The sequence below is a fragment of the Takifugu flavidus genome, chromosome 12 (assembly GCF_003711565.1).
Source record: "Takifugu flavidus isolate HTHZ2018 chromosome 12, ASM371156v2, whole genome shotgun sequence".
NCBI classification, from domain to species: Eukaryota; Metazoa; Chordata; class Actinopteri; order Tetraodontiformes; family Tetraodontidae; genus Takifugu; species Takifugu flavidus.
In genome coordinates, this window is record NC_079531.1 from 1965739 (window position 1) to 1986570 (window position 20832).

Here is a 20832-nt window from a genome sequence, read left to right on the forward strand (position 1 = left end):
ACGATTAATTCTGGTTTGTGCTGCTAAAAATAATAATAACATCTATTATTATTATTATTAGTAGTAGTAGTCGTAGTAATAGTAGTAGTATCATTAATATCTTTTTATTTTTCCGGTTTTTCCCTTCAGGGGTCTTCTGAATCCTTTTCTCTCACACCAACTACCTTCATCCTGGTCAAGAGAACCTCAGCATCTTCGTACCATACATTCTGTTCACAAATGCTCACTTCTGCCCTTAGTCTAGCTTCAACTACCTTTCCCCATAACTTCAGTCTTCAGGCTTTCTGTGAGCGCTGTCACCCTGCGAGTCAAACTCGGGGGGATGTTTGCACCTTTTCCTGTTCGGCTATTTCCGCGACCCACGTCGACGTTAGTGATGACGTCAGACGTTAACAGACCGCCCCCTTTTCTTAGGAGAAGACGGTCGGCCATTTTATGCTTTTCAGTCGTCATTTCGCTTCAGTAGGACGGAGAATACCAGGATTCACTTTCATCAATTTCTCTTACAACTGTAATGGAGAATTGCCTACTATGAACAGAATATCTTCCTAAATCCAATCAATTAGATCCTAGTGAAGTGGCGCATAATCCTGTAGATTCCAGTGCCGTTGTAATTTTTTGCACCTCAATGTAGCTAACGATAGAGGAAATGGCTGTGGAAAGCATGACTGTCCATCCAAACTCCCCAACTACCAACCACGAACACAACAGTCTCCTGACTGACGAAAGGTCGAGTAATTCTACAGTCATATTTAAGTGAAAGTATTGACTTGTCCTGTGCTTTTATACAAAGGCCCAGGGTTTGTTTTTCTTTTTCTGTCAGAAGGATAAAACGCCTTTTCTGGGAAACCATTACAGAGGTAAAGAAACGCCATGTTGACAGAGCAGCGCCAACTGGGAGGCCATATACCACATGGAGTTACCTTCTTCCCTTAAATTTATTACGTTATCACAATCAGCGATTAATCGACTAATGTAATTTGTCTGAAGAAAGACGAAGTCGAAACATCGGGTCAATCATACATTTTTTTCGGCCATTCTAGAATCTTAAATTGTTATAAAAATAGATTATTTTCCCTTTGTAGAGGACAACTAACTAATTTGTTAATTCACTTGTGTGGGTATGATTACTATTGTTATGCCTTTGGCGTAAAATAGAAGCAAATTTATGTGCTAATGTTGGGCCTTACTTATGGCTAAGTTAGCAACATTAGCTCCTCGTCCAAAATGCTATTGGCAACGAAAGGCTAAGCTAATGCTTGTCCTGAATAATTTTCTTTAAATCGTGGTTTCCGATCGCTCCTTTATCCAAGTAGACGTGTCGTTAGGTGATGGGGTTAGATATCGTGAAAGTTTCATGTGTATTTCTAAGTATTCGGTAAGAGTTTTTTCGGAATCATTTGTTCTATACGCGTAAACGTGTCGCCTGCGCACATCGATTTGATCTACGCACTTAACAATTGTGCTCGAGTCATCCAAAATTGTCAACCAAAGCTCATTTTTTTGACCCAATACGTTCGCAACCAATACGCTTAAATCGTCTAATGTGTTTTGCAATGACCGACACAAATTATATTTAACGGTAGCCAACCTACTAAGTGACGATAGACAAATTATTTTAAGTGTTTCCCCTTTATTATTGTTTGATATATTTATTCACTGTCATGCCCACACGGAACCGTCCTAATCATCCACGAAAGTCCAAAATGTTTAAAAACGTATGCAAAGCATCCAAGAAGAGTTTCCAGTCAAACACAAAGGTCCCTTTTTTCACCACCCATAGTTGGCAAATTAACTTATCCAGTTGGGCCCCTTCCAAGCCCCACAGACCCCACTGTTGTCCCTTAGAGGTTAAGGGAATATCTTTCAATGTTTGAATGAAAAATTGGGAAGAAAACCAGTCGCAGTGAGTATCCCCCACTTTAATGATGCCCCAATTAAATAATATTTGCCTCAATACATGACATCTCTTGATTAGCTCGAAATGGACAAGAATAATGTTCACAATTAAACATTCAAAACCTCTTTATAGAAGTTTTACTAGAAGTAGCAATAATGTGAGCAACTGGTGTTATACTTTGAAGCTTATTGGGGATTGTTTTCATGATTTCTGGACACATGTTCGTTGAATTAGTTGGTTTGTAGCGTAGCAGTAGTCCGATAGTGTTAAAATGCGGATTGCCTTGGTGTAGTTTTCCCTCCAAATTGGTTTATCCTTTTCAGATGGTGATATTTTAGCAAGATTTATTTATTTTTGCCCATATTGAAGCCTTGCAAGTCCTTTCACAGCCCGGCTCTTGTGAAATGGTAGTTTTCTTGTCACAGGTGTGTGCAGGAGTCTGTTTGCAAATCTTGCCAAAGCAGAGGGTAATTGACTCCGCTGATGAGATAATATTTGAATTTATAGCCCGACGATGGTGCAAGAGCGGAGAGGTCTAGGCGGGCAAGGAGTGTTTCAATGTTATGTGCGAGGTTAGTAAGTATCTGACGTGTCTGAGCCTTACTGAGATAATGGTTATTATGCATTATGCTCCTTTTATTCACACTTTAAAGAGCAGTTTGGTGAAATTGAGGGAAGAGGGCAAAAGAATATTTTTGGTTTACTGACTTTTGTGAAAGCATTTTATCCTGAGAAGAAACCTCTGTTCTCATGGTATAATCACAATATTGTAAAGGTCCAAGGCACTAGGTTATTAGACATTCTGACTTTTAACTTCAACGAGTCCACAGTTTTATGGGGCAGGGATTTGTAATTTGTAACGGCTTCGTTGTCATGGGACACACCTCTTACATTTTATTCTTGAGCTGTGTCAGATTGCCACAGAGTTCTGTCAAGTGTTGCTGGTGTACTACGGCCATGTTGGGCACTGTAACTTAAAATTGAGCTTAAACCAGTCTTGATACCCAGTTAACCTAGCTCTGATTTAAGAATAACAGTCTGGATTAGGGAGAAATTGTGAATCCGGTGTCTGTCAGGCTATTTGAATTAGAATCTTAGAGGAGCCTGAAAAACATGATCTATAAATTCAGATACAATTTATTTATCGCCACTAGCAAAATTAATGAATTTCTTTTAGTCCAATTCTGTCAGGAGTGGAAACAAAATTTTGTGGAAAAGTTTGAATTATCCCTAAAAATAAAACGGCTTCACCATAGATCATAAAAATGTATTATGTTAAATTATCTATTTATGCACGGCTCCATTTGGGCTCTAGGTTAGACGTGCCACTGCAAATAATTAAGGAAACCTTCTGTTTCAACTCCACTTCTATGGCCACTTGGACCTTGATTTCCAAATGAGTTGCAAAATATACTGAAAAGGGACTTTGTACCTCTGAAAAACGGTGCATTTATTTTTCTCTTTAATGACCAGTTGTTAGAATAGAATTGAGAAAACTCAATCCTGCATATTTAAACTTGCCCCTTATTCTTGTCCATAACGTATGACGCCTGCTCTATTAGTGCACAGATATTTGCACTGCTCACGATGTTCAATTTCCTGTCCTGGCAGATCAGCACATGGACCTTACATCGTTAACCCCCATCCCCGTACATTGACGTTTAGGGCGGTAACTTGGTGCTTGACAGTGTTCACAAACTATTTAAAGCATGAAGAAGAACAACAGCTGTCGGCATGATTGTATGCATCGCTGAACAAATAACACAGATGTAATTATCTTGAAATTAATAGGAATTATGCAAAAGGAAGCTGTTATATTTAGGCTTCTGTTGAATATCTAGTGTTTATCTTTCTGACAGACTTATGGGTTGAAAATACATATACCTGGGTTGTTATCGTCAAAAAAGTATCATTCTCAATTGCACACAAAATTAAAAGTAATTTTTCCAAACTGCTTTGTGCATGCAGGCAGGCGGATGAAGAACTGGAGGAGGGTGAACTGGAAGATGATGGGGGAGAAGTGGCGGAAGAGGAGATGGGTGAAGGCATTTCCACCACATTAAGAGGTGGTGATGGGGGTGATGAAGCAGGAGGAGGAGGAGAAGCAGGAGAGGGAGCTGGGGAGAGGCCTCGACGAAGTAAGGAACACCACGGAAGCAGCGAAACGGACGAGGAGAGATCACACCGTCGCAAAAGGAAGAGAAAGAAAGAAAAAGAGCGAGAAAGAGAGAAAAGAAGGGCCAAGAAGAAACGTAGATCCAAACACAAAGTAAGATCAATAGTGTAAAAGTTTCTATTTGCATCAGTCTCCCCCATATTTCTGTTTTTCTAAAGAAATATTTCTTTCTTCCAGCGTCACCCATCCTCTGATGATGACTTCTCAGACTTCAGCGATGATTCTGACTACAGTCCTAGCGAGAAGAGAAAATACAGAGAATATAGTCCACAGTACCCGTCTGCTGTAAGTCTGAAGAAACAATGTATTTGTGATAAATTGTGAATTTGTCACAATAATGTGCCAAAACTGTGAAATTAACCTCATCTATTAAATTTCCCTCATCCTAGTCCCATGGGTGCTACAGTGGTGCAAAGAAAGGCAGCTACATGAAGATGGACAAGAAGACTTATGGAGGTTATGATGATTATGAAGAAGACAACTATGAGGCTGAGGAAGATGAGGAGATGGTAGACGAGGACTACGATGACTTCGCCAAAGAGCTTAACCAGTATCGCAAGGCCAAAGAGGGAGGACATCCTCGTGGTGGCCGAGGTAGGTTAATTGGTTTTCATTTAAATTTGATGAATTACAACAAGTAATTACAATTTTATTATGTTGAATTTTAATTAGAAAACAAAAAAACATTGGCTTAAAGTGTATTATAGGACTCTACCAAATACAACCTTCCTTTCTCTTTGTTTGATCACAGGAATGAGAGGTCGTATGAAGGGCCAGAGAGGCCGTGGAGGAATGAGAGGAGGGAGGAGGGGAAAAGGCAGAGGAAGAGGTTGTCGAATCGGAGGAGGAAAGATGGGGGATGATGACGGGGACGGTTATGTAGATGAGATGGAGGTGAGGGTTGTACTAAAACTTTTACGTAATGAAAACAATTTAAAATGCCTTATTTGTCACCCTTGAAACTAACTATTGTTTTCATTTCTAAACTCTACTCAAGGGTTTTAAAACTATGTTAAGCAGCTCTAAAACTAGCAGTAAATGTCATGTATAAGAAGGAGGGTGACACTAAATGAAAACTCATATTTGTCTATACAGTATGGAGATGATGACTATGACAACATGGGGGACGATGATTATGATGACTTCTCAAAAGAACTCAATCAGTACAAGAAGTCTAAAGACAGAGGTAGAGGTAAGGAAATTTATGGTTTAACAAAGCATGTTGGGTACGCATTACTTCACACTATTTTACAAGAGTTTTTACCACTTTCATAACAAAAGATATACATTTATTTTACAGGAGGAAAAGGCGGACGCGGGCGAGGCAGAGGTAAAGGAGGACGTGGCATGATGAGAGGAGGAAGGGGTCGAAACCGAGGAAGAGGAAGAATGGACATGGGAATGGATGATGATCACAACGCTGATATGGACAATGGGGTAAACTTTAAATCAATTAAACAAATCTTATAGTGTACACATACAAAAGTAAGCGCACGTTGTAATGCTGACATCAAGATGGATATTTCATAGAACTGTCATGTGAAAAATCAGACATTATACGCCAGTTATTATCTTTTCTGTAATGCTCTAAACACTCACTCTCCTGTGGATCCGTCGCTTTGTTACACATTTGTTAGGATGGAGGTGGAGGAGGTGATGGACCAGGTCATGGACGAAGGAATCAGAACGACAAGCACCAGGATAAGAAAGGAAAGGCCATTTGCAAATACTACATTGAAGGGAGATGCACCTGGGTAAGACACCCCGAGTATTTGATTTGCTTTTTCAACATTATTTGGAGACATAGAATTTATTCTAAATGTCATTATGTCCCTTTCTGAAACCAGGGAGACCACTGCAACTTCAGCCATGATGTTGATCTGCCTAAAAAGAAAGAGCTCTGCAAGTTCTACATCACTGGCTTTTGTGCCCGAGCTGACCACTGCCCCTACATGCATGATATCCTTAACTAGTGATTTCACAAGCCATTGAAACTTGGTAACAGGTTATCTCTGAAGTGTAAATGTTGGTCTCTTTCTAAATAGATGAAATTTAGGGTTGAGAATAATTATTGCAATTGTATTTCTGGAGCCATCGTAGGTTTGCAGTAATTCCTCCAGTAAATATGTAGATATTTTAGTAACTGGCGTCAGAATGGTGGCCTTAGTTTTATTTTTAAATATATTTTTATCAGTAAATAATACAAACATAGCAATTATCTTGTTATACTATTTAAATGCCTGTCTGTTTATATTGTGTTTTATCTCTTAAGAATATAAAATTAAACATGTGATACACTGGACCTTAGACATGTTAAACTTCTATCTTCACCAGAATGTTTCTCCTTAATTCAAACGCTACGTGAATTTCCCTGTAAGCTGTTCCACACCACAGGGAACTGTGTCAACAATGATGAATGCATGTTCTCTCACGAAGCCCTCAACGATGACACCAAGGAGCTGCTTAACAAGGTGTGATGGCCATTTAGACAACGTGCATCTTTAAAATGGTTAACGTGCGCTGCTCTTTAACACGTGTGTGGAACCACCTGTCTTGAAGATGTTGGCAGAAGATGCAGAGGCTGGAGCAGAGGATGAGAAGGAGGTAGAGGAGCTAAAGAAGCAAGGCATCAACCCTCTCCCGAAACCACCTCCTGGAGTTGGTCTCCTCCCAACCCCTCCTCGACCCATCCCTGTAGAAGCTACTACCGCACCTGGAGATTTTGGCGGGCCTGGAGCAAATGATTTTGGGAGTGGTCCTGGTCCTAACCAGTGCCCCATGCCTAACAAAGGCCCACTAGGTCCAGGACCTGTTCCTGGACCACCTCCTTGTGGAGGTTTCCCTGGTCCCATTCCTGGTCCAGGCCCTTGCCCTGGTCCTGGCCCGGGCCCGGGCCCTGAAGGAAATCCTTTTCAGGGTCCGCCACCAAATACCGGTGGTCCACCCCCACACATGGGCCCCCCACCACCAATGGGAGGTGGAGGTGGTGGTGGAGGAAAGAAAATTCCTTCATTATTTGAGATTAAAGTTCAGCCGACCGGGCAGCTGGCTCAGAAACTGGCAGTAAGGTAAGACCGAAGTACAACTGAGAGTTGGATCTTTTCAGATGTAGATTACAATTTTTTAGGATTATATGAAAGATGTGTCTTAATTTTTTCCACCTGTGGTTTTGTCCTATTTTCTACATTTTCCTGCTTTTCCTGCCTTCACAGAGGCCAAACTCCCAGTACTAACCAGGGTCAGACTACAGCTACAGGACCTCAAGGAGCTCCTGGTGAGGGTCCACCGACTCATTTCCCCACCCCACAAGGAGTAATGTCTCCTGACATGCAGAATGCGAGTTTGAACCAGCCCCCCTGTCCTGGTGGTCCACCAATGATGGGTAACTTTGGGCCTGGAGATGGCCCCCCACATCCTGGTATTGGGCCTCCAGGTCCACCGAGTGAAGGAAATTTCTTCAACAACTTCTTCAATCAACAGGACGATATGAAGATGGATGGAGTGGTGCAAGAGGGTGAGGGTGAATGCTACTTATGATAATCCAGTAAATAAAACCACCTTGTATCTTATTGATCTTATAAACTAACACACCTGGGTTCTGTTCCCCCTCAGGCGATGGCTACCATGGGTTTGCTGGGATGGACGAGAGGGAAGGGTCTGGGCTCTTTGGTCATCAAGCAGATGGACAAGAAAGTTCTGCTAATGGATCATCAGCCAGTCAGGGAGGAATTTCTGTTCCGGACTTTTTGCCCCCAGCGCAACGCGTTCTGTTTATGAGGATTCAACAAAAGCAGCAGGAAGAGGAGGAAAGAGCACGTAGGATCGCTGAGGGAGGAACAGAGAAGATTAAAGAGACGGAAGGTACCGACAACTTTTACTCCACAATTTAATTTAATTGGCCGATTATCAAATCTTCAACCCGTCCTGTTCATTCTTTTCTAGGAGATTCTGGAAATTGGTATTCCAGTGAAGATGAGGATGGTGGCAGTAGTGTGACTTCCATCTTAAAGACACTTCGTCAGCAGACCCAGGTTCCTCACAAACCTGACGGACCCCCAAGCGACCCCAGACTTCAGAAAGCCCCTCCTGTTCTAACTCGGCCGGCAGATCCTCGCTTAGCTCGAGACCCACGCCTGGCGCGTGCTACAGAGTCCGCTCAAAACTCTGAGTCTGCCCACTCTGGGTCGGTGCCACCCCCATCTGGGCCACCAGCAGACCCCAGGTTAGCGAGGCTAACTGCGGCTGCGTCGAGTGGATCTACCTCGCTCTCACCTCCTGGGCCTAAACAGGAGCCTCCTCTCGTCTACAAGCCTCCGCCGCTCACAGCACCAGCAGCAGAGGAGGAGGAGACGGAGCGGGTACTGCGTGAAAAGCCGGTGCCAATTCCTCTGGACCCCCTCATGGGTATGGCTCTGAGGGATCCTCGCTCACAGCTGCAGCAGTACAGCCACATCAAAAAGGATGTTGTCCTCCACATGCCAGCGTTCTGCAAAACCATCACCTGGTCACCTGAAGATCTTCTTCCACTCCCCATCCCCAAACAGGACTTCCTTCCACTTCCTCCAGGCGTCCCGCCTGCCTCGACCATTGATCCACGTCTGTCCCGTGCTCAACAGTCGCTCCACACTCCAGTTCCCCACTCCCAACCCCCGGCTGCGCATCCTCCCGCGTCCTTGGATGCCCCTGCTCCCTCTTCTTCCAACTCATCCCTCCCAGACTTTGAGTTGCTGTCACGTATCCTGAAGACTGTCAACTCCAGCCCATCTCAGACTCCGTCTCCTCCTCTTCCTACCCCCACGGTTCCTGTGTCAACACTGGGTTCGGCGCCTCCTCCTTTGCCAGCGGAAAAGCCCATTGACCCCCGAGTAGCCCGCAAAGACCCCCGTCTCCAGCCACAGAAGTCGGCACTGAAGCAGCCGTCAGAAGCCGCACCATTTGCTGCCTCCTCTACCTCATCGTCTACACCATCTAGCTCATCCTCTCCTTCCATCGCCCCTTACGACCCAAGACTTCTTTCATCGGGTGGGGCTGCGTGCAGTGTTAGTGCTGGATCACCAGGGGGCGCCAGCGTTCTAAGCAGCATAAGTTTATATGACCCTCGGACTAACAAACCAGGCAGCCCCTCGACTAGCAGTGGCTCCAACAACTCTCCCAATTCTACCAGCTCGGAATCCAAACCCAGTGACACAACAACAGGTAAACCCAAACACAAGGAGCCCCTCTTTGTTCGAAAGTCTGCGTTAGACCAGCCAGAAATGGAGAAAACTGGCGATCAAGGGACCGACCGCTACAACAGCTATAACAGGCCGCGGCCTAAACCTGCGCACTCTCCAAACTCAACAGTCCAGGGAGGAGCTGCCGCAGCCGTCGGGGGTGCCGCTGGAGGCGCGGGTCCTGGGAGCGCTGCAGATCAGGGTCCTGCAGGTGTGCACAACCTACCTGTAACCTCTCTGTTCGGTGTGGCCAAGGTGTCCAAGCCTGGGGGGACCGGTAGCCCCTTTGGAGGCAACAGTCCTGTGCAGCCTGACCAGGCAGCCACAGAACAAGACAAAGCCTCACTGAAGGATGTTTTTAAGGGTTTTGACCCCACAGCTTCCCCCTTTTGCCAGTAAAACCCTGACTATTAACCATAAATCACACCATAAGATGTGATATTGGATTGTTTTAACATTTGCAGATTATGAACAGATGGAGAGACAAAGTGCACTGAGGCAGTTGCCCCCCCCTTGAGAACATTTATGAACAAAATGATGTTACGTCTTTGAAGACCTTTGGGTGATCAGAAGGGTTTAAAAGACAAACGTGTAGAGCTCTATTTTAAACAGATGTATAAATAAGTTTACTCTCATCTCAATGCTTAATATAAACCTATATTGACAGCGACAAACTTTCGGTTTATGAGACGTTTTAGCTTAACATATTTTTGCTATTTTCATTTTGCTCTCTTTTGAAGTTTGTTTCAGTTGTAATCTTGAAGTGTTGGTATTGCCTCTTGGGCACAGATAAAATTGGTTGATAATTTTTTCAACACCATCTTGTTCATTTTCAGTGGTTTTGTACAGAAAGATGAGCATTGTTGTTGGTTTTTTTTTTTTTTTAAATACTGTCACCACCATCTGGACTACTGTTTTTGGTGTCTATGTCATCTTTAACTGGTTTGTTTTTGTAAAAAAAAAAAAAAAAAAAGTACAGTGGAATCTTTGGTCATGTCATATTTCTCCTGAAACAAAGGCAATTATCTCTACGTACATATAATTTTCTATTCCTTTGCACTGTCGGTTTGTCCTTAAAGTTTTTAATGTCTAACTTTCCATAATGTTCCTTTCCAGTATTTATAGCCACCCTCCGCCAGTTCTTTCAGCATTGCTTATGTTCCTTTCTCCCCATTCGACTGTTTTCATGCGTACATTAACATTTCCCCTATAGACGTCTGCAGTAATGGAGTCTGTAGTTATTTACCACTTCTATTTATATGTTAACCTTGCTGATCAAACGCCTCCATCTTCAGGCTTTGAAGGAGTCAGTACCCACATTTTTGGTGGTTCCATCTTAAAATGCGGAGTCAAGATTCAGTATCTAGCATTTAAATTTTCCTTTATAGCAGTCAAACATTTTGGGCAGCAGCCATTCGTGGACGAGGTGGTGTGATGGATACAAATATTCAACCTCACAACATCATTTAGGACCTAAAGCTTTAGTATTTGTTGAGAGTTTGACAATCTGAAACTTTATTTTGATCTGAAATGCATCCAGCTTAGCTGAATGTGGAATTCTCCAGCAAATTTCTAGATAAAATAAAATGTAAAAGTTCCTCCCACTGGACGTCATCACGAGGCATTTAACTCAAAGCAATTGTTAAAATTGTCCTTCAATGTAAAAATGTGGCTATTGCTGGACTGAAGTTTTGACTAATATGATTGTACAACAGCTGTCAGGACTGTTAATTTGTGTATAAATGTTAATTATTTTAATTTATTTTTTATAAACCTTTTGGCAAATATCCTTTCTCTTGAGATTTTTGAAATGAATTATTTTGTCACCTCGGCGGGACGTGTGTGTGTCAAGAGAACTATTTTTTTATTTGATTTTTGTGTACAGCTCTCTTGACGCGTTGTGAGAAATCATGTGAGAAACCAGGGTTTCCATTTATAGCGAAACTCAAAGTCGACCTGTTCTGGCTTCATTCTTTTCTCGCTGTGTAGATCTGGCCAGCATCACATCTTGAGCAGAGTTGATTTTTCTAACTGTCCACTGTAGGTGAGGTTGTCAAAGTATTTAAATAAAGTTGATACGAGATCAGCCAGTTACCACGTTTCCTCTGAGTCTGCTGTGTGTTTGCAGGAACGCTGTTTTAGGTTCTCTGGTGCTTCTGGAGATACGTCTGAGCACTCGAAACAGACTTATTTCCTGGGTTTTTTGGTTTTTTTTTTGTTTTTCTGTCATCACATCCGCTTAATTCTCTGTTTGAAATCTGTTTTCAAACGACCTTTGACTCACATTTCACCCCCTCTCTCTTCATTCTTCAAAAGTAGGTGTGTCGCCGCTATATTTATGGCCCCAGCGGCTGAAGGCGGATTGTTCCCCCCTCATCTGTCCTCCGTGTGCCTGGATCAGGATTTCAGCATCATGCAGCCTGTTTCCTGGTGAGCTGCGAGCCTCCAGCCGCCACTTCCTCCCCCACTCCCATCCTGCCACACTGGCACCAGGAAGACGACTCTCTCTTTGAAGGTTTCCCATGACTGATACCGACCCGCGGGCCGAGCTCTGTCATGGGGCAGCGTTTGCGTTGCGCGGTGCTGCAATATGGTCGTCGTCGAAACTCGCGAGTCCTGACACCTTGGAGTGATGCAAACGTGAAAAGTCCCTTGTCTTTCCTCACATGAGACATTTAACTTCTATTCAGACGGATCCAGTTATGGCGCAATCGTCCTCGAAATGTGAAGACGTCGCCCAGCACAGCGTGCACGTTCAAACGCGCCTCGATGTGTCATGTGTGTCGGCAACTTGGGTGTCTGGGTCTGCGCTTTACTCATTTATCCAGTCCCTTGAAACACTCAAAACTCCTACGTTCACCATATCTTTTGTCTGTAATCGGCTTAGCGCCCCGTCCAGGGCGGATACCTGCTGCCAGGGTATTTATAGAAGACCTGATCCTCTCAGAAGATGACTTTGGCTGGGATTTGGAGATTGACGGGAAGGGGGGGGGGTGAAGGGTGAGGCTGAAGATTGAGTGTCTTCACAGAGAAAGATGAGTTCATCGGAACACACAGTGATCATGTGATTCCTAACTAAAACAACGGCTCAGGTCAATATCACAGGCAATAAAAGCAGGGTGTGTTCCTGTGACAGTTTCCTCTTTCTGGCATCCGTGATGTCCTTTCTTGGAGTCTGTCTGTCTGTCTGTCTGCGAGTTCCTTTTTGGAAGCTGCACCAGGTCGGAATGTCCGCCAAAAACTCAATTTCGATCCCTTTTAATTGTGTCTGGAGGGAAACAAAGAGCCGCACATTCACTAGTGTCCGATCACCTGTGGAAAATGTCCCTCATCATCTTTATGTTTGATGTTGCCTCTGTGGTCACATATCAAAAAATAAAAAAAATAAGATTTTGATGACGACAAAGACTTGAGTCTATCTGAAACCGGAAAATAAATGTTTACATAGTACAGATTAATCAGGTTATGTCATGGCCACACATCCAAATGAGAGAACATTGGTTAATTTTTACCTCGCACAACATGATTTGGCTTTTTATCCAAGGTCACCAAAAAGAGTAGAGCGAGGGGACAAGAATGTTCTGGCTGGACTTTGATAGGGGCCAGGATGGCAGTGTGAAGGTTATCAATCAGTAATGCACCATTATTTGATCATTGATCACTGGATTATATCGTTGGTTAATACAAAACAGGACAGCAAAATTATGGCACCCATGTGAACAACTAGCTTCTATTTACTCCCTATGATATTGGACATTAACTTAACCCTTGTATTATGCTACGGGTCAATTTGACCCGTTTTGGTTTTTGTGTTGACCAAAGTACTGGTTATCTTTGGTTTTTCTTCATGAAATTTGTGACTTTCCTCATCTAGGGTCATGAATTGGTGTGTAAAATTTGGACACTGTGGTGTTTAGTGGAATGTCTGTGCAGAGTTTGAATATGAATATTATGTTGCGGGTCATTTTGACCCGGACACTTTTATGTGAGTAAGTAGCAGTAAATATCCAAAATAAACATGCCTTTTGATGTCCTTCTGATCTACATCAAAGAGTATTGTGCTGTGATGTACATTTAATTGTATTTGACTGCCAGAGACCCAGGTGCATCGAGGAGGGACTTTCTCTCCCTTTTTCTTGTCACTTTTCTTATGCCATCTCTTTGACCAACACACAAAAATGAGCTCCAGAACGTTTACAGCTGAAGAAGCTGTAGATTTTGAACTCAGACACTGATGCAGAGGAAGAGGTTTCAGAGACAGAGGATATTTCAGAGACCGAGGACAATGTAACTGATGATCCAGATTTTCAATTTTCTGATGATGAGGAGGATTCAGAGGACGAGCCTGCCGTTGTCTCTCCATTGGATGAAAGCCAAGGAATGCAGCAATCATCATCCACAGAGGAGACATGGGCATCTAAAGATGGTAAAATAAAATGGTCAACATCACCACACCAAAGCCGAGGTAGACTGTCATCTTCCAATGTCATCAAAATGACTCCCGGTCCTACAAGATTTGCTGTCACACGAGTTGATGATATCATATCAACATTTCAGCTCTTCATATCCCCACCAATTGAGAAGATCATACTGGAAATGACCAACTTGGAGGGGAGGCGTGTATTTCAGGAGAAATGGAAGCCACTGGATCAGACTGACTTGCATGCTTACATCGGAATTCTGGTATTAGCTGGAATGTACAGGTCAAAGGGAGAAGCAACTTCAAGTCTATGGGATGAAGAGTATGGAAGGCCAATCTTTCGAGCAACAATGTCTCTGGAGACATTTCACATGATATCTCGTGTGATCCGATTTGACAACCGTGAAACCAGAGCTGGTCGTCGTGAAAAGAAAGAGAAACTAGCTGCAATTAGAGATGTATGGGATAAATGGGTTGAAATTCTACCTTTGTTGTACAATCCTGGTCCACATGTTACTGTAGATGAGCGCCTTGTTCCATTTAGGGGGCGCTGTCCTTTCAGACAGTACATGCCCAGTAAGCCTGCCAAGTATGGCATCAAAATGTGGGCGGCCTGTGATGCAAAATCCAGCTATGCATGGAATATGCAAGTGTATACTGGAAAGCTACCTGGAGGAGCATCTGAGAAGAATCAGGGGATGCGTGTGGTGCTGGAGATGAGTGAAGGGTTGCAAGGTCATAACATCACATGTGACAACTTCTTTACATACGTCTGAGCACTCGAAACAGACTTATTTCCTGGGTTTTTGGGGGTTTTTTCTGGTTTTTCTGTCATCACATCTGCTTAATTCTCTGTTTGAAATCTGTTTTCAAACGACCTTTGACTCACATTTCACCCCCTCTCTCTTCATTCTTCAAAAGTAGGTGTGTCGCCGCTATATTTAGGGCCCCAGCGGCTGAAGGCGGATTGTTCCCCCCTCATCTGTCCTCCGTGTGCCTGGATCAGGATTTCAGCATCATGCAGCCTGTTTCCTGGTGAGCTGCGAGCCTCCAGCCGCCACTTCCTCCCCCACTCCCATCCTGCCACACTGGCACCAGGAAGACGACTCTCTCTTTGAAGGGTTCCCATGACTGATACCGACCCGCGGGCCGAGCTCTGTCATGGGGCAGCGTTTGCGTTGCGCGGTGCTGCAATATGGTCGTCGTCGAAACTCGCGAGTCCTGACACCTTGGGAGTGATGCAAACGTGAAAAGTCCCTTGTCTTTCCTCACATGAGACATTTAACTTCTATTCAGACGGATCCAGTTATGGCGCAATCGTCCTCGAAATGTGAAGACGTCGCCCAGCACAGCGTGCACATTAAAACGCGCCTTGATGTGTCATGTGTGTCGGCAACTTGGGTGTCTGGGTCTGCGCTTAAGTCATTTATCCAGTCCCTTGAAACACTCAAAACTCCTACGTTCACCATATCTTTTATCTGTAATCGGCTTAGCGCCCCGTCCAGGGCGGATACCTGCTGCCAGGGTATTTATAGAAGACCTGATCCTCTCAGAAGATGACTTTGGCTGGGATTTGGAGATTGACGGGGGGGGGGGGTGAAGGGTGAGGCTGAAGATTGAGTTTCTTCACAGAGAAAGATGAGTTCATCGGAACACACAGTGATCATGTGATTCCTAACTAAAACAACGGCTCAGGTCAATATCACAGGCAATAAAAGCAGGGTGTGTTCCTGTGACAGTTTCCTCTTTCTGGCATCCGTGATGTCCTTTCTTGGAGTCTGTCTGTCTGTCTGTCTGCGAGTTCCTTTTTGGAAGCTGCACCAGGTCGGAATGTCCGCCAAAAACTCAATTTCGATCCCTTTTAATTGTGTCTGGAGGGAAACAAAGAGCCGCAGACCCGCTAGTGTCCGATCACCTGTGGAAAATGTCCCTCATCATCTTTATGTTTGATGTTGCCTCTGTTGTCACATATCAAAAAAATAAAAAAATCAGATTTTGATGACGACAAAGACTTGAGTCTATCTGAAACCGGAAAATAAATGTTTACATAGTACAGATTAATCAGGTTATGTCATGGCCACACATCCAAATGAGAGAACATTGGTTAATTTTTACCTCGCACAACATGATTTGGCTTTTTATCCAAGGTCACCAAAAAGAGTAGAGCGAGGGGACAAGAATGTTCTGGCTGGACTTTGATAGGGGCCAGGATGGCAGTGTGAAGGTTATCAATCAGTAATGCACTGATTATTGATCACTGGATTATATCGTTGGTTAATACAAAACAGGACAGCAAAATTATGGCACCCATGTGAACAACTAGCTTCTATTTACTCCCAATGATATTGGACATTAGCTTAAACAGCATATATTTCCTAAAAGATAGTCAAAGTATTTGGTTTTTGGCAAAAACACCCAGAGTACAGGAAGGTTTTTGACTAGTCTGTCCTCAATGTGCACATAATTACATACGGTGCGTCCTGAGAGTGAGACAGGAACTGTTCACTGACCATGAGACATTCAGATGGGGGGGAAAGCTGAAGCGTGTTGAGGTTGGCCTTGAGCTGCGGGGTCTCTGATGAATGGATCTGCAGTCCGAGGGTGAGATGTACAAACTGACATCACAGTGCTGGTATGTATCTGCTGCACATGTGACACAGGCCTTTGTGGTAGCCGCATGCCTGTGGTGCATATGGGTGTGTGAGGACATATCTTTCTATTCCTACGAGTCTTTACTGCAGCGTTTGGACCTCACACAAGCCAAGTGTTTGTGTGTTTCTGCACCGGATGCACGTGTGGATGTTTGAGCACATGTATTCAATTATGAGGGGGGGGGGGAAACACCTTCACCCATAAATGTGCATCCAACCTGCAAAGATACAACCAAATGAAAAGTTCTTGCTATTGTTGTAACGAGCACAACCAAGGCACATCCCTAAATATTAACTATTTTAACATAATTTAAGTCCAATTTTAATTCCATGGTGTTCTTTTTTCCCCCACTATGAAATTATCTTTATATTAAATGTTGTATAAGTAATGCGCTATAAGCTCTAAGGTGATTAGTGGCAATTACTGCTGTGTCATTTGATGCGACTATATAGAATGGTCAAGTCATGCAACCCACACACACACACACACACACACACACAGCTTCCTGTCCTTGTTGAAAAATATTCCAGTTATCCTGGGAAGACTCCTCCTTTCCTTTCTTGAGATTTATTTTCCTTCCGCGTCCTTTCCATTGCTTTATTTCTGTTTTGGGGTTTCTATAGTTCAGCTCCAAGGGCTCCACTCATGGTTTGATGGTCATTGTCCTCTCCCTCATTAAAACAAATTCCTTACAAATCTCCTCCTGCTTTCCTCTCTGTGCTGAATATCGGTCGGCCTTTTTGATGGATCATTTTGCTGACAGACTAAACAATGCTGTTCCTGTCAAGGTCAAAAGAACATTATATTTTTGTACATTCTTAATAAGGTCCAAGTTATGTGGCATGTTGGTCTGCTGTCTGTGTGGATTCTCAGTCATCCAGGTCATCGTTATCCAAGGTAGTTTTCTCTGTCACCTGGACTAGGTTTCTTCTCTTCTATCCAGAAGGCTTCTTCAGTTCTGAACTCGCTGGGGACAGAGCTTGAATATATATAGCCCCTGTGGACCATTGCCATGTTAATGATAATGAGTGGTCACCTGAGAGTCGTTAGCAGGGTCGTTGGTCGGGTTGTTCACCTAGTTTCTGTTGAGGCGTCTCCCCTTTGTCTGCTGGGTCACATGGTGATGAGTCACTGGGTCTCCTGGAATGGTGTGAATGTTTGTTTTGCTGTTGGAAGGAGTGGAGGACTGCATTGTATGTGGGTGATAGGAAGTGCCTCAGGCCACCACCTCTGTTTAAGGATGGTTTCTCCAATTTGACATGGATAGCTTCCTTGACAGCCCTCTCAAACCAGCGGTCTTCTCTGGCCAGTATCCTTACTTGGCTGTCCTCGAAGGAGTGCCCACTCTCCTTTAGGTGTAAGTGGACTACAGAGTCCTGACCCGAAGAGGTGGCACGTCTGTGTTGTGCCATTCTTCTGTGGAGAGGTTGTTTGGTTTCCCCAATGTACAGTTCCAGAAAAGCCCGACTGTTTCCTTTTACATCTTCCCGGGTGAATTTTACATGCGCGTCTGTTTTGTCGAGGTGATTTGAGAACGCTTCCAATTCTTGTGCTCGGATTTTTGGTCTGCTGAAAAACTTCTATAGTCATTTATAAACTGGACTGTCATGTTTCATAAAAGCAGTGACAAAAGACCCATTGAAACATTAAAATAGCAAAACACCGACGTCAGCATTGCTTTCAAGCCACAAACCTTGCAGCTCCCCGTCAACATATTTAACAACTTAAAAGTTGGCCCGTACGGGGATCGAACCCGCGACCTTGGCGTTATTAGCACCACGCTCTAACCAACTGAGCTAACCGGCCATGCTATGGAGCCCCGCCCCTTTTCACTTCGCCGCGCACACATGCACACCCCAGTAGTGACCGTTAAACACAAGAACATGATGGACACACTTTTAAATCCTCCTGGGCCTCAGTAGATTCATTTCTAGTGAATTGGATGCACCATGTGTTAGTGTGGCATTGCCACCTTATTCCCCCCCAACATCAACACGCCAACTTCCGGTTGTGGAGCAAACCCAAATCCACAGGACAAGTTTAAAATTAGAAGTTTAAAATTAGATGTTTAATAATTAGATGGCAAATTAGATGTTTCCTAAAATACCCCCCCCCCCCCCACACACACACACACACAGACACACACCAGACCTTTTACTACGATAAATCGTACTGAGTTTTCCATCTGCCAGGTTTCCCACCCTAAAAGTTTTGCACAGACCTTCTCTGTCACCCAAATGCACTTCAGCACTGTTGGAAGCTTTTTAGAATGAGACACGAGTTGTGTTTGTTTGTTCCATCAGAGTTCAGGTCTTTTCAGGCTCAGTCAAAGCACCACAAAGATAAGTAACATATAGCTGTTCTATAAAATTTACTACCATGAACTTTGATAAAAAGCAGACAAGTTGTATTTTTAGTCCTTTGGGTGGGGGCGATAGGAAGAGGAGCTTTTAACTTCTTCTCTATCAGTCTGCATCTATGGGCTGGTTCCAGGTGGCCAACGGCGCTGACCCTGAGGGTGACCCCTGCTCTGAACCCTGGAAAAAAGGAAGGTGGAGAGCTGGTGGCAAGAGGCCAGTGCAGGGGAACATTGTGGGAACGGAAGTGGGCCAGGGAGGCAGGAGGAGCCGCCTGGAGCTGGGGAAGAGGCGGGAGGGGGAGGGAACGGCTTATGCAGGTTGATACTCCCCAAAATTTGGAATCCACTTGTTGAATAACGTGTTTCGCTCATTGTGATTGAAATGACGTAACAGCCCTCCGCTGCTTCTTTCTGGTGTTTTTCTTAAGAGTTGAGTATTGGAGGCATGAATGACATATTTATAGCATCCTGTGTTATTTCACCCTCCTTTCTGTTACATCATTCATTGTTTTGATTTCCGCCCTCCTGCCCATTTTATCTTCTTCTGCCCAACGCTGCTGGAAAAAACAGGAGCAAAGAGCTACTGCCCTTAGGGGGAGCAAGTTGCAAAGTGGTTCTGTCTCTAACCTCTCTCAACAGTAGTGCTCTTTATATATACTAACCTTTGCTTGTGGGTGTATTTCTGGACCAGACAATGAAGATGCTACGCTTGAAAAAAGGCCGAGAGCAGCCACACAAAAGGGAAATTTACGGGGGGGATCTTCCCATTCGCACTCCAAATGTTTTGCTGTTGAAGCTGAACCACACGGGACTCCAAATCACAGAGGGCATCGCTCACTCACAACCCAAACTGTTAGCCACAAGATTATAACAATGAGCCCGAACCTGTTATAGAATCTCGGAATAACTGAAATTACATCAATTGCATGTTTATCACAATAAGCAACCAAAGCTGTAAAAGTCAAAAGAATGGTGGTTGAGTGGGCTGTGGGGGTTCCTCTCATGTTGGGCAACAGCTGGAGACCACTTCCTCTCGGAGGTCATTTCTCTGTTCGGATCAGAGCGCTCTTCTTTTCAGAGCTCCTCTCTCAACACTGCACCCAAACAACGGCCCCAAACACGGACAGAAACTGGTTAAAACAGCTTTTCCTCTCCTGGATTTCATAATCCCGCCCGTTCTCGCCCCATTCTTGCTCCTCTCTTCAGCCTGTCACCCACAGTTCGCTTCAATCAGGGCCACGATAAATGGAAACACATGAAGAGTCGTTCACTCGCAGATTCCCAGAATTCCTGGCCATGAGGTCACATGGTGTATGTCACTCATTTCTGTGGCTGTTCCTAAACAGAAATAAGACTTGGTCCTCACCAAGAACCACTGTGGTCGTTGTGGGTCAGGATTAGTGAAACAAAGATACTTTACAGTAAATTTAGACTCAGCCCGTCAAACAGGCCGTTATTATGTTCAATCTTTGCCGACGTTGTTATGAAGAGGATTAGATTTACTTTCCTGGTTTGGAGCGGAGGATTTGAAGAATAAATATCTCTGTAGACTGTGGGTGAACACGTGCACGGTGACCCTCTCTGTGACGAGCGGTGTCCTCCAGAGCAAGGTGCAACTTCTGTAACTAGCAAAACACTAAAAAACCCTTTGGATGTGAGCAGCAACAGAAAGAAACGTTCAATGTAAAATAATGCACATAAAAAAAATACTATTAAAGGAATAACCACAAACAAATAAGGACGACTCGTGCAAAACATGTGGAATACTGGTGACTTGCTTGTTGTTTTATTATGAGATCTTTCTGTTTCTCTGATGGGGACCGATTATTTCCACCTGTCTGAGAGAACATGTTGCGTAACTCGCACTAGAACGGGACAGATTGGTTCTGGTTGCGGTCCTCTCTCCTTCCCTCTTGGAGTGTGTCTCCCCACATCTTTACAGACTTATGCAGTTCTTCAGTCACGTTGGAAGAGTGCTCATTGTTTATCAATCTGTGTCAGAACACTGACACACACGTCCCCCCACTTCCCCACACACACACTTTCTCTGAGTGCTGGAAAACACAGATCTCTCTGGGGGTCTTAGCATGGGCCCCCACCTGGGGGCTGGAG

The 20832-nt window shown here is 44.1% G+C and overlaps 1 protein-coding gene and 1 non-coding gene across 4 annotated transcripts; one reads left to right on the forward strand and one right to left on the reverse strand.

Moving 5' to 3' along the window:
* Positions 1-420: 420 nt before the first annotated feature.
* On the forward strand, positions 421-11390 carry zc3h4 (zinc finger CCCH-type containing 4). 3 transcript variants are annotated; one of them, XM_057048867.1, is made up of 14 exons: positions 421-729; positions 3869-4169; positions 4254-4361; positions 4466-4670; positions 4828-4970; positions 5172-5268; positions 5377-5513; positions 5714-5830; positions 5924-6035; positions 6438-6547; positions 6636-7144; positions 7289-7590; positions 7689-7937; positions 8019-11390. In XM_057048867.1, the coding sequence occupies exons 1-14, from the start codon at positions 650-652 to the stop codon at positions 9686-9688; spliced, it is 4140 nt and encodes a 1379-aa protein (XP_056904847.1). In that variant the 5' UTR covers positions 421-649; the 3' UTR covers positions 9689-11390. The 3 variants fall into 3 exon arrangements, with proteins under 3 accessions (XP_056904847.1, XP_056904849.1, XP_056904848.1); XM_057048869.1 differs by lacking the exon at positions 421-729 and adding an exon at positions 839-860; XM_057048868.1 differs by lacking the exon at positions 421-729 and adding an exon at positions 886-1906.
* Positions 11391-18093: 6703 nt separating this feature from the next.
* Positions 18094-18167, reverse strand: trnai-aau (transfer RNA isoleucine (anticodon AAU)). Its single transcript has one exon. It is a non-coding gene; the product is annotated as a tRNA-Ile (tRNA).
* Positions 18168-20832: the final 2665 nt, after the last annotated feature.

Bases quoted from the DNA above. Each gene is read 5' to 3' on its own strand.
- zc3h4 (XM_057048867.1), top strand. From the start codon at position 650: ATGGCTGTGGAAAGCATGACTGTCCATCCAAACTCCCCAACTACCAAC. The intron at 5,269-5,376 runs GTAAGGAAATTT...TTTATTTTACAG, and splicing joins GTCTAAAGACAGAGGTAGAG to GAGGAAAAGGCGGACGCGGG. The intron at 5,514-5,713 runs GTAAACTTTAAA...CACATTTGTTAG, and splicing joins ACGCTGATATGGACAATGGG to GATGGAGGTGGAGGAGGTGA.